This window comes from Anopheles darlingi, chromosome 3 (genome assembly GCF_943734745.1).
Source record: "Anopheles darlingi chromosome 3, idAnoDarlMG_H_01, whole genome shotgun sequence".
Classification (NCBI taxonomy): domain Eukaryota; kingdom Metazoa; phylum Arthropoda; class Insecta; order Diptera; family Culicidae; genus Anopheles; species Anopheles darlingi.
In genome coordinates this window covers 50909228-50922041 of record NC_064875.1, presented here as the reverse complement: position 1 = coordinate 50922041, position 12814 = coordinate 50909228, and the positions used below count along the sequence as shown (strand labels likewise).

Sequence of the window (12814 nt, the reverse complement as noted above, 5' to 3'; positions counted from 1 at the left end):
GAAGGTGTTCACGGACAGCTATCCCCACGCGCGCATTCCGGAGCGATGGGCCCAGACGGCCCTGCAGCTGGGGCTTAGCTGCTCGTCGCGCCACTACGCCGGGCGCAGCCTGCAAGTGTTCCGCTCGCTCAATGTACCAATCAATTCGCGCATGCTGTCCGACATCCTGTCGCGGTTGATCGAAACCGTGGCCGAGCAGGGTGAGGACATGCAGGGCTACGTAACGGAGTTGCTCCTCACACTCGAGGCCGCCGTCGACAGTCTAGATTCGGACTTCCGGCCGCTGGATGTGATGAAGGACATTTTCAAGAGCACGCCCAATCTCAACAACAAGGAGGGCGGCGTGGTAGCCGGAATGTATGGCAGCAAGCGGTCTGCCGAAGGGATGGTGGGTTCGTCCGGCCAAAGCATCAACAATGTCATGAGTGGTGGTCACACGCGTAGTACTAGCTATTCGATTTCGTACTGTTCTCGGAAGGCGGCCAACTCACCGATCGACAAGCAGATCGAACTGCGTAACCGAAATGCGGCACTGGAACTGGAGCGGAATGCGGCCAAATTTGCGGCCGGCCAAACATCCCTGTCGAGGTCACGCAGCGCCCAGAGCTTGAAGCTGCTCGGCGATACGGCCACACAGGACGACAAGATGACTATCTTGGCGCAACTGTTTTGGCTGTCGGTTTCGCTGCTCGAGAGTGATTACGAGCACGAGTTTCTACTGGCTTTGCGGCTGCTAACACGAGTCCTGCACCGGTTACCGCTTGATCGGCCAGATGCGCGGGACAAGGTGGAGAAGCTTCAGCAACAGCTCAAGTGGTCAACGTACCCCGGTGTGCACGCCCTGCTACTGAAGGGCTGTACCTATTCCGGAACATACGAACCGTCGATTGCGTTGCTATCGCAGCTTACGCCGCTTCTGAACCTGCCAGTGTGTGACCCAACGCAAAGCTGCGCCTTTCCGATGAATGTGATCGCCCTGCTCCCGTACATGCTGCTACACTATGAGGACGCAAACGAGATCTGTATCCGTAGTGCGGAGAATATCGCCCAGGTCGCGTCGGAGATGGGACTGAAGCTAGAGAATCTCGGCACCGTCATGACGTTGTACAGTCGGAAAACGTTCAGCAAGGAATCGTTCCAGTGGACCAAGTGTGTGGTGAAGTATCTGTACGATACGTACGCGCACATGGGACTACACATGCTCGCATTCCTGACGGAGGTGCTGGAGAAGGGTTGGGTGCAGGTGCAGCTTCAAGTGTTGAGCGTGATCCACTGCATGCTGCATTACGTTGATCTCTCCGCGGTTACAGTGCAACCGATTGCTGGCGATATGCTGCGAATCATTTCCAAATACTTGGACGTAAGTACCAACAATCTTTCTGATCTCTTGATAAGCAATAATTGATTACAATGTCTATTTGATGTCTATTTGATTTGGTAATTTGTTAATAAGTAATTTTCTGACTTGTTTTGCGTCTATTGAATGATTTATATTGAAATCCGATGCATCGATTGATCATTGTTATGATAGGTTATTGCTTGATTGTCGTTCAATATGAGTGAGGTTCATATGACCACAGCAAACAAATGGTTACTTCAAAGCGCTGTGATTCAGCCTTTTCACTACCATTTTCTGTGTAGTTAAAGTGTTAATGGCGCCTGATTTATGTCCAATTACTTTTTTTATACGGATGGACGAGCCGTATGCTTATGTTCATTTACATTTTAACGGGCGTTATAGTAACGTCACATTAATTTACCACGTTACATTCATCACAGTGCATATAGTGATACAAACAGCCAGTAGAGGGGTATTGTCGCAAGCGAATAAATATTAATTAAACTTGGCTGCTTTGTCAGATGAATTTAATCAAATAGGCCACTGATGTAAAAGTTTAATTAATCCCTACTTTGGTGTTATTGACAGGTTAGCATTTTTTTGCACTTGTGCAACAGTAACAGTAACAGTTTTTATTTCAACAAATTTCCTTGAAATGCTAATTGGTACTGCGGCTCAATGTGTACCACATGGCGTAGTTGAACGATTGTATCAATCAAAATATTGAACTATTGTAGTATTGTACTGGTTTTGTTACGAATAGTTGATTATGGATTATCTCTGTATCACTTTTATATTTAAAAAAAATGTCAGTGTAAGACAGGCTTGCGTTAAGAGGATAAAATTGAACGATGCTGATGTTTTACCTCCGCAATCAGTTTGCTCTCTTTGTCTTTTTGTCTTCTGCATGATACATCTAAGTTGTGGCTAATGCGTTTTCTTTCTTTCTCAGAGCCCCAACTGGAAGGAAGCCTTAAAGATACTGAAGTTCGTTGTAACACGCAGCTCCAGTCTCCAGGTGGTACCCCAATCATCGGAGGTGAGCAGTTCGGCGTTCGCTAATCTGCACGGCAGCTTCAGCGATTCGGAGGTGTTCTGCAAAAAGGAACTGGCCGGTCGGACGATGGAATTTTCGTTCGATGTTTCGCAAACACCACTAATCGGACGAAAGCTGCTGATGAAATCGGACAACGATGGAAATACCGGTGGTGCCGGCGGCGGTAGCGGCCATGGTGCTGGCGTCGGAACGCAAGCGGTAACTAAAGCTTATAATGGTTCCAGCAACGTAACCGGAGCGGGCACCCATTACGGTCACGCCGGTACACCGAACTCACCGCGGCGCAGTGCGAGCCTGTCGCCGGCGGATACTGCTCCATTAAGTGGATGGAAACGACCATGGATGTCACAGGTATGTTTGGTCCTGCTCTTAGGGGTGTATATTGTAACGGTTCATTTGGTTTTCCCATTGTGTTACTGTTATGTGCTGTTAATTGAGTATGGGAAAGGCACCTAAACTGTCAGTGCCTTGTTAGGTCTGTGGATGTTGGTGGTGAATTTGAATAAAATTCCCTGCTTTTTCGGACCAAAATACAGGACAGTTTGGTATGCATATTACTAAATACCTGACGTGTCAACCCAATCTCTTTCCAATTTCAGGGGCGTGTTCGTGAATGCTTGGTGAACTTGCTGACAACCTGCGGACAGCGTGTCGGTCTTCCCAAGAGTCCCTCGGTAAGTTTGTTTTTCTCAGCTCAGTTCAGTCCAATAGGCCACTGTGAAAGCATCGATTTCGATTTAGTAGTATCTATTCTACTAGGTGTTACGCTTAGTGGAATGATTGTTTGTTCAATGGCACTTCTAATTGCTGTGGTTGGAGTAGTATTATATCAAATGAAAACGAGTTTTTAACTTTTAACTAACTTTCTATCGAATTCTCACGCTCCCATCTCGCGACCTTCATCCTTCAATGGAATGTATCGTTCATTCGTTAAAGGATGATATCTTAAGCTCACTATATTCCAAGGTAACGACATTCGTGAAAACACCGCCATAATCCACCGATGTGTACGTGCTTTAGCGCTTTCGTTTGGGTAGCATTCCGGTCACGAGACACGCACACACACACACACATTCTGCACATCTTACCGCGGTTTTAGCGGCTGAAGACCGACCGACAGTGGGTCCGTTGGGTATTCTGAGTTTGTTTGCCCTTGATTTTGTACCAGATTATGCTAAAGGTTAACTACTACGTGCTTCTCGGGTATAAAAAGATAATGACTCTCTTCAATTATATCTAACAATGCTTCCTTCCAAGAATATCGTTCGCCAGAATGAGAAAATTAAGCCAGTGCTAGTAAAACTAACTAGCGGCAATCAAAGCATTTGTTAACAGATTTAATCCGCGATTTTGTTTCGCTCTTAATCGGATCAGAATGTGCCAGGTGCTGCCGTTCGTGGAGTTCTATTTGTATTTTGGTTTTTTTCGCACCACAAATGCTATGGCTCGTGTCGATTTATACGCCTGTCTGCTTCGCTCCGTGTTGCACGCACGCTTCTAACAATATACTTGCTAAGCACATTACCGAATTCCTAGAGCACCGAGCGCAATAAGCAACACAAATTCATATTCCATCGAGTAGAAAAGCGGTGTTCGTATACTTTAACGTTTTCCTCTTTTTTCCCATTCCGCTATGCTCTCACGAGTGCTCTGAAGATGGAAGGTGAAAGAAGACAGAAAAATGTATTTCTTTTTAAATTCCATAATGTCAACAATTTGGATGGTTTGTTTTTTTGTCTTATTTTGTGTTTTGCTACGCCATCGTCGGCGAATAAGTTTATTGAAGAGGCACCATAGCTTCACTTACGAACCGGCAACGGACAATTTAATATCATTTCCAGAAATCGTGACGACAGATGTGTGTTCTGTAATGTGATGCTGTCTGGTCGCCCCTTGTTTCCTAATCCCGGTTGCTGAAAGCTAAAAGGAATGCCATGTATCACGACACTCGGTCACATAATGGTAGTCATCATCACACGGTGTTCACTAGTCCGGATTCTTGTATTTAATTTCCATAGATTCAATATGGATCTTTCTTATCATAGAACGACCCGGTCCTCTGTGTTGGGTACGGATTTATTTAGGTTTCGCGTGGAATGGGCTTTTGCAGTTTGTTTCATCATATTTCATCATACTGGCATCAGTAGTACCGCTGCTACAGAAATGGAAAGAACCAGCCTATCAAGCGTCTTTATAATGGCCTTGTACAATCCGCTTTTCCGGTACCGTGCTTTTCGCAAGCAGAGAAGCGAGAGAACAATTTCAGTTATTTCCTCTTCAATGGCACGCGGCTAGTGTCTCAGACGGTACCTGCTGTGCCGGTGTTTTGCCAGACAGGGCGGCAATATGTTGATGTTCAATTTGCCTATTTTTATGTTATGTTTTGAAAAACTGAAGTACTGTTACGCTTCGGAGGATCGCGTGGTTGATTGTATGACTAGCGAGGATACGTTCGATGCCATTGGCCACTTCAGTATGAGTCTCGCGTTCCGCGAACCGTGCATAAGATGCTGCTAGGGCCACGAGTTGCTCCTTGACGTTTGACTGATGGGGCTATTCGGAGCGCTAGGATTGGCGTTTATGAAAACGGTCTCAACGCCTGGTTCACATGCACACCGAAACCGGTACAGCGATGTGTGTACGGTGACATGTGCACAATCAGGTGGCAACTTATGAGCTGTCGAGCTAGGGTTACGTGAAGCCTTATGATTTATGTTGCAGCATATTGCCTTCCTATTCAGCTCTGACTCCCTGCTTGCGAGAAAACCACATTTACTAGAACCGGTATTTGTTACTCTGCTTTCGCAGCTCTCTTTATGCTGTGAAATCACTTTTCATGAAGTGAATAGTTTCGCCTTGACAGGTAGAGCTCCATTTTAATTAAGATAAATTGTTTCGTTTCAAGTTATCTTAATGGATTGGTAAAATTTTCAATTTATAATAACCTTATTGTCGTTCCTTGTAGTACTTTCTGTCTTTGAAAAGATCCTTCGTGCATAATGATAAGTAACATTTTGTTTGATCTTTCATGGACGATAATGTTTTCCCATCCTTGCTACTCGCTTCGAGAATCACTCCACCTTGATTCCCATTGTCGCGATCTGTATACTAGATGACTAGGTTGATAGATTGTAAGAACAAATCAATATGTTCAGCTTATGAAGATTAAGTTAACCTCGTCTTCGTGGCACTATCCTGGATATTATCGTTAGCTAGTAAACTCTTTAGCATAAATCTAAATGTAAAATGTTTGTTTGCAAAATGCTGCCGCCTTTTGAACAGCTCATACGTTACTTAAGCTTGACACGATAAAGTTAACAATGCATTTACATGGAATGGAAGGATTACGATGCCTGCTCATGTAACACGATTGCCGACATCTGGTGACATCAGCTCAGCAGCTAATCTTCCATGTACTGCTAGTAGGGAAGTGAGCAGGAAGTGACACTGCCCACAGACAGTCCACAGTCTGCCTTGATGCTGGCATTGAGAATAGAATTATGGAAGGATATTCAATCGTCCTGTCTGTCGCATTACCGTGCCAGTGTCGGACCAGCAGAGATTGCTTCTCGTCGGTATGGTAACGGAATGGTTCGGCTGCTATGGTTATGATTGCGTTTCTTTGATTGAGTACCCACACAATCACGCGCATGGGTTTTCTCACGTCCAAGTCGCGTTGGTTCGGCCAGGATATTTCCTTCCACTAAATTTGTTTCATTATCAAGGCCACTATTGGAAGATGATTTTTTAAAACTTGTGCCACATTTACGGGCGATTTGGGGTACGGAATAGATAAGAAAGCTCAATGGCAATTTTATTATTTCCATTTGTGGGGGAAGTAGTGTGGAGGAACGGGGGAAACACAAAACGGAAAAGCATTGAGCAGCGTTAAAATCGTGACCAGAAAGATATATCAATCTTGGTATCAGCATCCAATAGAACCAGCGCAAGCAGCGGAAATTGGAATGTAAGGGAAACCGTGTCCTTGGCAGCTAGGCAAATCAAAGACCGAAGAAGGGACGAAAGAAAAAAGCAAAGGGACACATCTTTCGCATCCTAGCCCTCTCGTAAGTAGGAAGCTGCTGCTTCACTGAGGTTTGGTTAGCGATGACTTGCGGCAAAGGTTGCTTACCGATGTGCTGCGTTTCTCCGTATATGCTTGCTGACGATAACAGCTAGCAGAATGTGAACCTAATGTGGTGAAAATATAAAAAGACAGTGGTATCGGGTTGATAGCTTCGCAGTCACTGCAGAAATTTTCAATGTATAGGATACTGATAGGAATGTTTGTCAGTCAACCAACTTGTCTTATCTTTAGACGCTGTTCAATATGCTTTAATGTTGCTAGGCTAGAGCACATGACATGACATAATACAATTGGAGCGGATAAAGACCCGTTTCTCAGAGATCGATCGATTTTTTGGTAACGCACTCAATCCAGAAAGTTGGTCCTACAACACACAATTTTCCCCCGGACAAATCTGTTTCGTTTGGATAGCCAACTTGAGGGAATTTTAATTAGTTCCTTAGGTTAACACAGTCCTTTAATTAGTTTCCTGAGGTCAGCAGAGAAAGTGTAACATAGGTTGGGATTTGTTTACAACTTTTGGAAATTGTTCTCTATCTATCTTCGACGTTGGCAAAGAATAGAATTTTTGTGTCTGGACGTCATATATTTGATATGTGTTGAGAGAGGGTGAAAAGGTGGGGTTTATACATGGTTATTATTATGAGCATCATCCTAGAAGTAACTACTCTCGAGGTAAACATACGGCTCGTCCGTTCTCATATAATGTTAAAAAATTTCTCTCGAGAAACTCGAGAAGATTGAATAGATGCTAGTGCCCTGAAACGTAGTTCGTTTGCCTGCACGTATGCACAGTAGAGGGTTGCACGGTTGCCGCCACTCTAGCCCAACGTTCTATTAGCGCTATCAGCACGGTGGAGCTTTGGTGCAGCATGAGCGCAGTTTTCATTGGAAACCATCCTCTTTGTACACCGCAGGTCATCTTCAGCCAATCGTCCGATCTACTGGAGCGTCAATCATCGGCTGCATCGAGCACGGACGAAACATCGGGAGCGCAGCAGGATCTCAGTGGTGGTTCGAGACGGGAGGATGGACCGCCCGACTTTGGGGTGTTTAAGGACTTTGACTTCCTTGAATATGAGAGCGAAAGCATCGAGGGTGAATCGACGGACAACTTTAACTGGGGCGTACGGCGACGCCCACTCTCGGAGGGTGAGAACGAACAGCACTCGCTGTCCGGTGCCGGTCGTGCATTGCCCTCGAACGTCGATGAAAGTTTAAGCGAAAAGACCCCGGTACTGAATCGCCGCAAACGTCCGAATGCGGATGATTCGTCCGACGAGGAAATGGAATCGGAATCACCGCTCGATGAAGAACCGAGACCAATGTTCTCAAAGGCCGCCTATCTGGGGGGTCCACCGACGAGTTTAAGTTTACGTGAGCGTCGTCATCGACGGGATTCCGTGTCGCGCAGTGATACGAGTGGATCGAGCGCGGGAGATCTAGGTGACATCACGCCGTGTAATGCGTCGCCGCACTTACCGGGCATGCACCCGTTCCGGGCGGGTCCGATACGGGACGAAAGTGTGGACGTTTGGCGCCGCACGCTTGTTGGGCTTCTGGTGAATCAACCGTCCTCGCATGCTCCAGATCTGTTGAATCAGATGTTCCGCCTGATTAAGGAGCTGACGGTGCGTTCGATAGCAATCTCGAAGGACTGTATGCGGTACTTCACTGGTGCCGGTGTTCAGCTTGGTCATCGGATCTCGGTGCTGTCCGATTTATTGGCCACACGTGGTGATCCACCGAAGATCTGGTACCATGCAAGCCTTGCCACGACACCTCGTCTTTTCGAGAACCTCCGGTACGGTGTGTTGGAGGTACAGGAACATCTGGAGACATTCTTCGATCGCAAAGACACCGTGCTCGATAGCTTAGATGAGGTGAAAGCTTCCTGCAAGCTTGCGCTCTTCACATCCGATATCGATTCGGCCAACGAGGGTACGGTTACCGTGGCGACGGGGCATGGTGTCAGTGCCTCGCTGTCGGTTTCGACTGATCCGGCTACCGCCGAGCTGCTGCTCGATCTTGGACGTGGACTATACAAACTGATGTTTCAATTGCTACTGCTGATCGAATCCGATCACAAGATTGCCATAAGCGTGGTACAGAATCTGCGCCAGAATGAGCAAATGCAAGATCTCTCCAACCTGTACCTGTCCGTCCGGGGAGCACTGCTGCGTTGTATCGACGACGCCGAGATGGAATCGCTGGACACGTCTACCTCGACCGAGGGCGAGAACACGCCGACACCATCGCCAGGCCTTCCCATGAACAACAGCGAGTTCGAAAACATCCTCATCGAACTCATCGACAACCAGCGGTAAGTGGTGCCTAATGTTTCCCACCTGAAATCCTCAACCAATCGTTTTCCGTTCTCTTCTCGGCTACTTCCGTTCCAGATGGTCAGCGGCAATCAATCACGTTAAACAGCACAAGCAACTATCGGGCATTGCGGTTTCAAACTATGCCGTTGGAGCTGCAAGTGGTGTTCCAGCTGGCCCCGGTACGGACACGCTTTTTGGGAATCTGGGCACCGAGTTTAAAACTACCGACGATTTGTCCATCATTCTCAACGTTTACGCTCACCGTTTGACAAAAGATAGGAATGGTAAGTGTTGATAGTGTTAAAATGAAAGTATTAAATTCTTTATCAAACTCAAACAGCGCTCACCAATCGCCTACTTGCCAATCTTCTTATGGTTCTGTTTGTTCATCGATTGGCCTTCGTTGGCTCAGAAGACATTTTTCATTTTTTCCCTTTCTTCTAAAAGCTGGGGAGGAGTAAAAGTTATGTTTTTCTTTGGCAACACCAATCCGTCGAACCACCATCTGGTTGCCGTTCTGTTGAGCGAGATTAATGTTGTCTTACAAAGTTGTTGAAATCGGCTTAGCCGTGTAGATTGTTGTATCGTTCATGGTCCTGTCTAGGAGGAACAGAACAACCATTAAAGCTTGACGAATCATGTTTTACACTAATTTGCATTGATTTAGTTGGAGCAAACGCAAATCAATAGTTAAGCCTTCTAAATACCTTCGAAAGAGCTTGCAAACGAAAGTCGTTCCTTTGTATCAACACTTGTAATCGTCTAACGACGACCTTCTGGTGTTTGGGGTAGATCATCGACCTGCAACATCGCTGCTGCTGCTTCTTAAATCGCTGGGTAAATATCAACATATCAAACACAGGAAATGCCACTGGCGCACACTCGCTCACTTCCACCGGAGAATGGACGGAGTGAACGAAGAGATTCAATAAATTGCAACCATTTGGTGTAGAAATAAAACGTAATGACGCACATTAGTGTCGTACGGCGGCACCTAAGGGTATCCGGCGACGGAGCTCCAAGGTGTACAAAATGGGTCGTTATGTGCCATTGACTGGCACCCTTTTGTTGACCGGTGGGCTTACGCTGGACGGTAGATAGAGAAATAAAAAATGAAACACATTCCTACTGTAGCCCCGTGGCCGCTGCGACACCCTGTTATGACGGAGAAGGAAAGAACCAGGAACCGAATGGTCAACGGTTCCGGTCAACCTAGAGATGGTAGCAAGTCGAAGCTGGAAATTGAAAATTTATTCTCGCAAAGCCTCGTAGGCGTTTCTTGTTGAATCGGGATGACCCAGCGTGGCAAGCAGCAGGATGTATTTCATTTTTACGGATTACTATTCTTGTTTCGTTTCGGCGATATGGGCTTCCCTTTTCATTTGCTACTCGGCCGCTCTTTCGTTCGTTCTCTCGAAGCGTGTTACTACATTAGTAATAGCGCTATCAAACAAACTTGACAACACACACAACGAGGACGAGAAAAGGAGTTCACCGGCCAAACCGTGTTTCCGTGTTCGCTCAACTCTGTAGCATCGGGAACACGGCAGAGGTTTAAGTTGCCTTTCAGCATGGATTTATTGCTTCATTTATCATTCTTGTTGGTGTGTAAGAGTATATCGGTGCGATAGTACCGGTACCAACATGCAAAGGGTTGGACAGTGCTTGAGAAGGCGAACATTAAATCAACGGCCGTTGCTGTGGTTGGCCCTGCAATTTGTTCGGCTCCTCACACGGTAAACCTGTGATGTGATGTGGTGCGACTGATGTTGATTGTGTTAACCACTCGAGAACCGTTCGGTTGGACGATTCATGTTGTGGTTGGAAAAGGTTTTTTTTTTTATTTATTAGACCATATCATCTGACTGGCATGTTAGCTCCTGGCCCCATTCTTATTGCGACCACTTGCGCTTATCGCTGTTTAATGTTCTGGAAATGGACAGTCAAAGTTGTGCAGTTTCATGCGAGAATTATGTGAGATTAACTTTTGTGTATTTAGCGCCATTTGAAAGATGCATTGTATTATGCAAAGCAAACGTGGCGTTCGCTTCCAACCTGACACATATAAAAATGCTCGCAAAATAATAAACCACCGTGAACAAAACCGATGCCTGTCTATGAGAAGCTTTTATAGGGCGTTTGTCTTTCACTAGGCCCAGTTTATTAGCTTTTTTAGCATTGTATATAAGTTAAATATACTACATTTGACTACGATTGCATTAAAGCGTTTGCTATCGAAAATATCAATGAATTTTTAAATAGTAGTTCCATTTGGGTACTTTATAATTAATGTCAATTTAATTTCTACATTGGTAATAGGGGGTATTCAATCTCCGTTAATTGAAACTTTAAAGCCTAAACTTGCCACCAAATTCAGCTGAATTCCATTTCCCGCCCACCTCTCAAACAGATGTGTTCATCGTATCCCGATCGGAGTTCGAGCTGAGCGAGATTTATCAGATCCTGATGGAGAACCTGCTGCACGTGTCGTCCGCGCTGTCCAACATGGAAATTAGCATGAAGGCCAACACTAGCTCCAGCTCGTCGACGGTGACAACGATGACGACGATACCAGCCGTGATTGGTGTAGGTGGTAGTGCCGGTAACGGCACTGGAGCTGCCGTAGGCAATACCAACGGTGGTGGCATCGGTGGTGCCGGTGCGATAGTCTCGAGCATTCTCCCGGGATCCGGTAATGGTGGTTCGTCAACGAGTGCCGCAAGCGCCAGCTCGACGCATAGCTCAACACCTCCGTCACCGCCAGTACTTGCCTCGACGAATCCGTTTAAGGATACCGTTGACATCATCACAACACTTTAAGCCCAAACTCTCGGACGATGACGGCAATGAAACACTGCTCGGCCTCTGCGTTTTAAGGTTTTCGTTTTTTTTTTGTCGGTTTCTGTTAGTCTGAAAATTTCAGCAAACACACCCACATACACACACACACAGGCTCGATACACTCGTAGAGAGGTTAGCTTGGGTGGCAAGTTGGTTCTTTTACGCCTGCAGGGATTGTACAGCTAATTCGATTCCAATAGCCGTGACATTGGGGACACTTTTATTGGCTCGGTTCGTTTCGCTCGGCTTCGTATTCGTATTTCTTTTTTTGGTTTTCTTTTCAAATTCCATCGACAAATTTTAACGCGCTTGCACAAAGACTGAGCAAAGAGGGATTTCCGCGGACGCTCAATTGTAACAACCGTCTGCTCTTTTATACTTTACCGACAAAAGCCAAAAGGCTGAAGGACCGAAATCCGTATCCTTCGGTCTACCATGTTCTACCATGACTTGTTTGTGAGCGCACTACCCCTGCTTCAGGCAGCACTTGGTCGGTATCAAGTAAGCACACTTCTCCAGATGGATACGACGAAATGGATATTTTATCGTGCGTGACGGAGCGCTTGAACGAAGACAATTAGGCAGATCATTGAAACGAGGTTAGTCCCATCTGACGAGGTACCTGTTAAAACGGGGAAGATGACACTTTCATTTGACGGTCTACTATGGCCAGCGCAGGGGCTCCTTCTTTTACCTAGTATTATTTCAATAAATGTGACAATTAGTGTAGCTATGCGGATATGTACGCCACGTGATGATAGACACCATGTAGGAGTCCAGCAGAATGAGGACACACGCACAAGGCATCACGAAGCCAGTGCTGGTGCGAGTGGAACCTTTGCGTCTCTTTTGTTGAAATAAAGAAAGCAAAATGCAAACTGAAGCTGCGACATTCCTTCACACAAAGCGTTCTATTCAAACGGAGTTACTCGGTAGAGGCGATATCACATGTCACAGCCTGAGCTGGGCTTTTGGCGTAACAGTATCATGCTCGCTTCGTCAGATTATGACAGTAGTGCCATCGAATCCACCGTGAAGATAACGGACAAGCATGGATCTGGTCGAGTGCACAGCCTGCTGGAGCCTGAACAGTACGGATTGCTCCACGTTCCACAATGGCTTGCTTACTGCTTTATGCTCATGGACATGAAGAGGCTGCGTGG

At 46.1% G+C, this 12814-nt stretch overlaps 1 protein-coding gene across 3 annotated transcripts in view; it reads left to right on the top strand.

Moving 5' to 3' along the window:
* Positions 1-12570, top strand: part of LOC125955777 (protein furry) — a 38470-nt gene extending 25900 nt beyond the window's left edge. For all 3 annotated transcript variants that reach the window (XM_049686929.1, XM_049686927.1, XM_049686928.1), the window contains 6 exons: positions 1-1360; positions 2292-2747; positions 2996-3070; positions 7401-8806; positions 8886-9094; positions 11221-12570. The exon at positions 1-1360 is cut by the window's left edge and continues 437 nt beyond it. In XM_049686929.1, the coding sequence (XP_049542886.1) occupies positions 1-1360; positions 2292-2747; positions 2996-3070; positions 7401-8806; positions 8886-9094; positions 11221-11630 (3916 nt within the window). In that variant the 3' untranslated portion in view covers positions 11631-12570. The remainder of the gene's footprint in view (positions 1361-2291; positions 2748-2995; positions 3071-7400; positions 8807-8885; positions 9095-11220) is intronic.
* Positions 12571-12814: the final 244 nt, after the last annotated feature.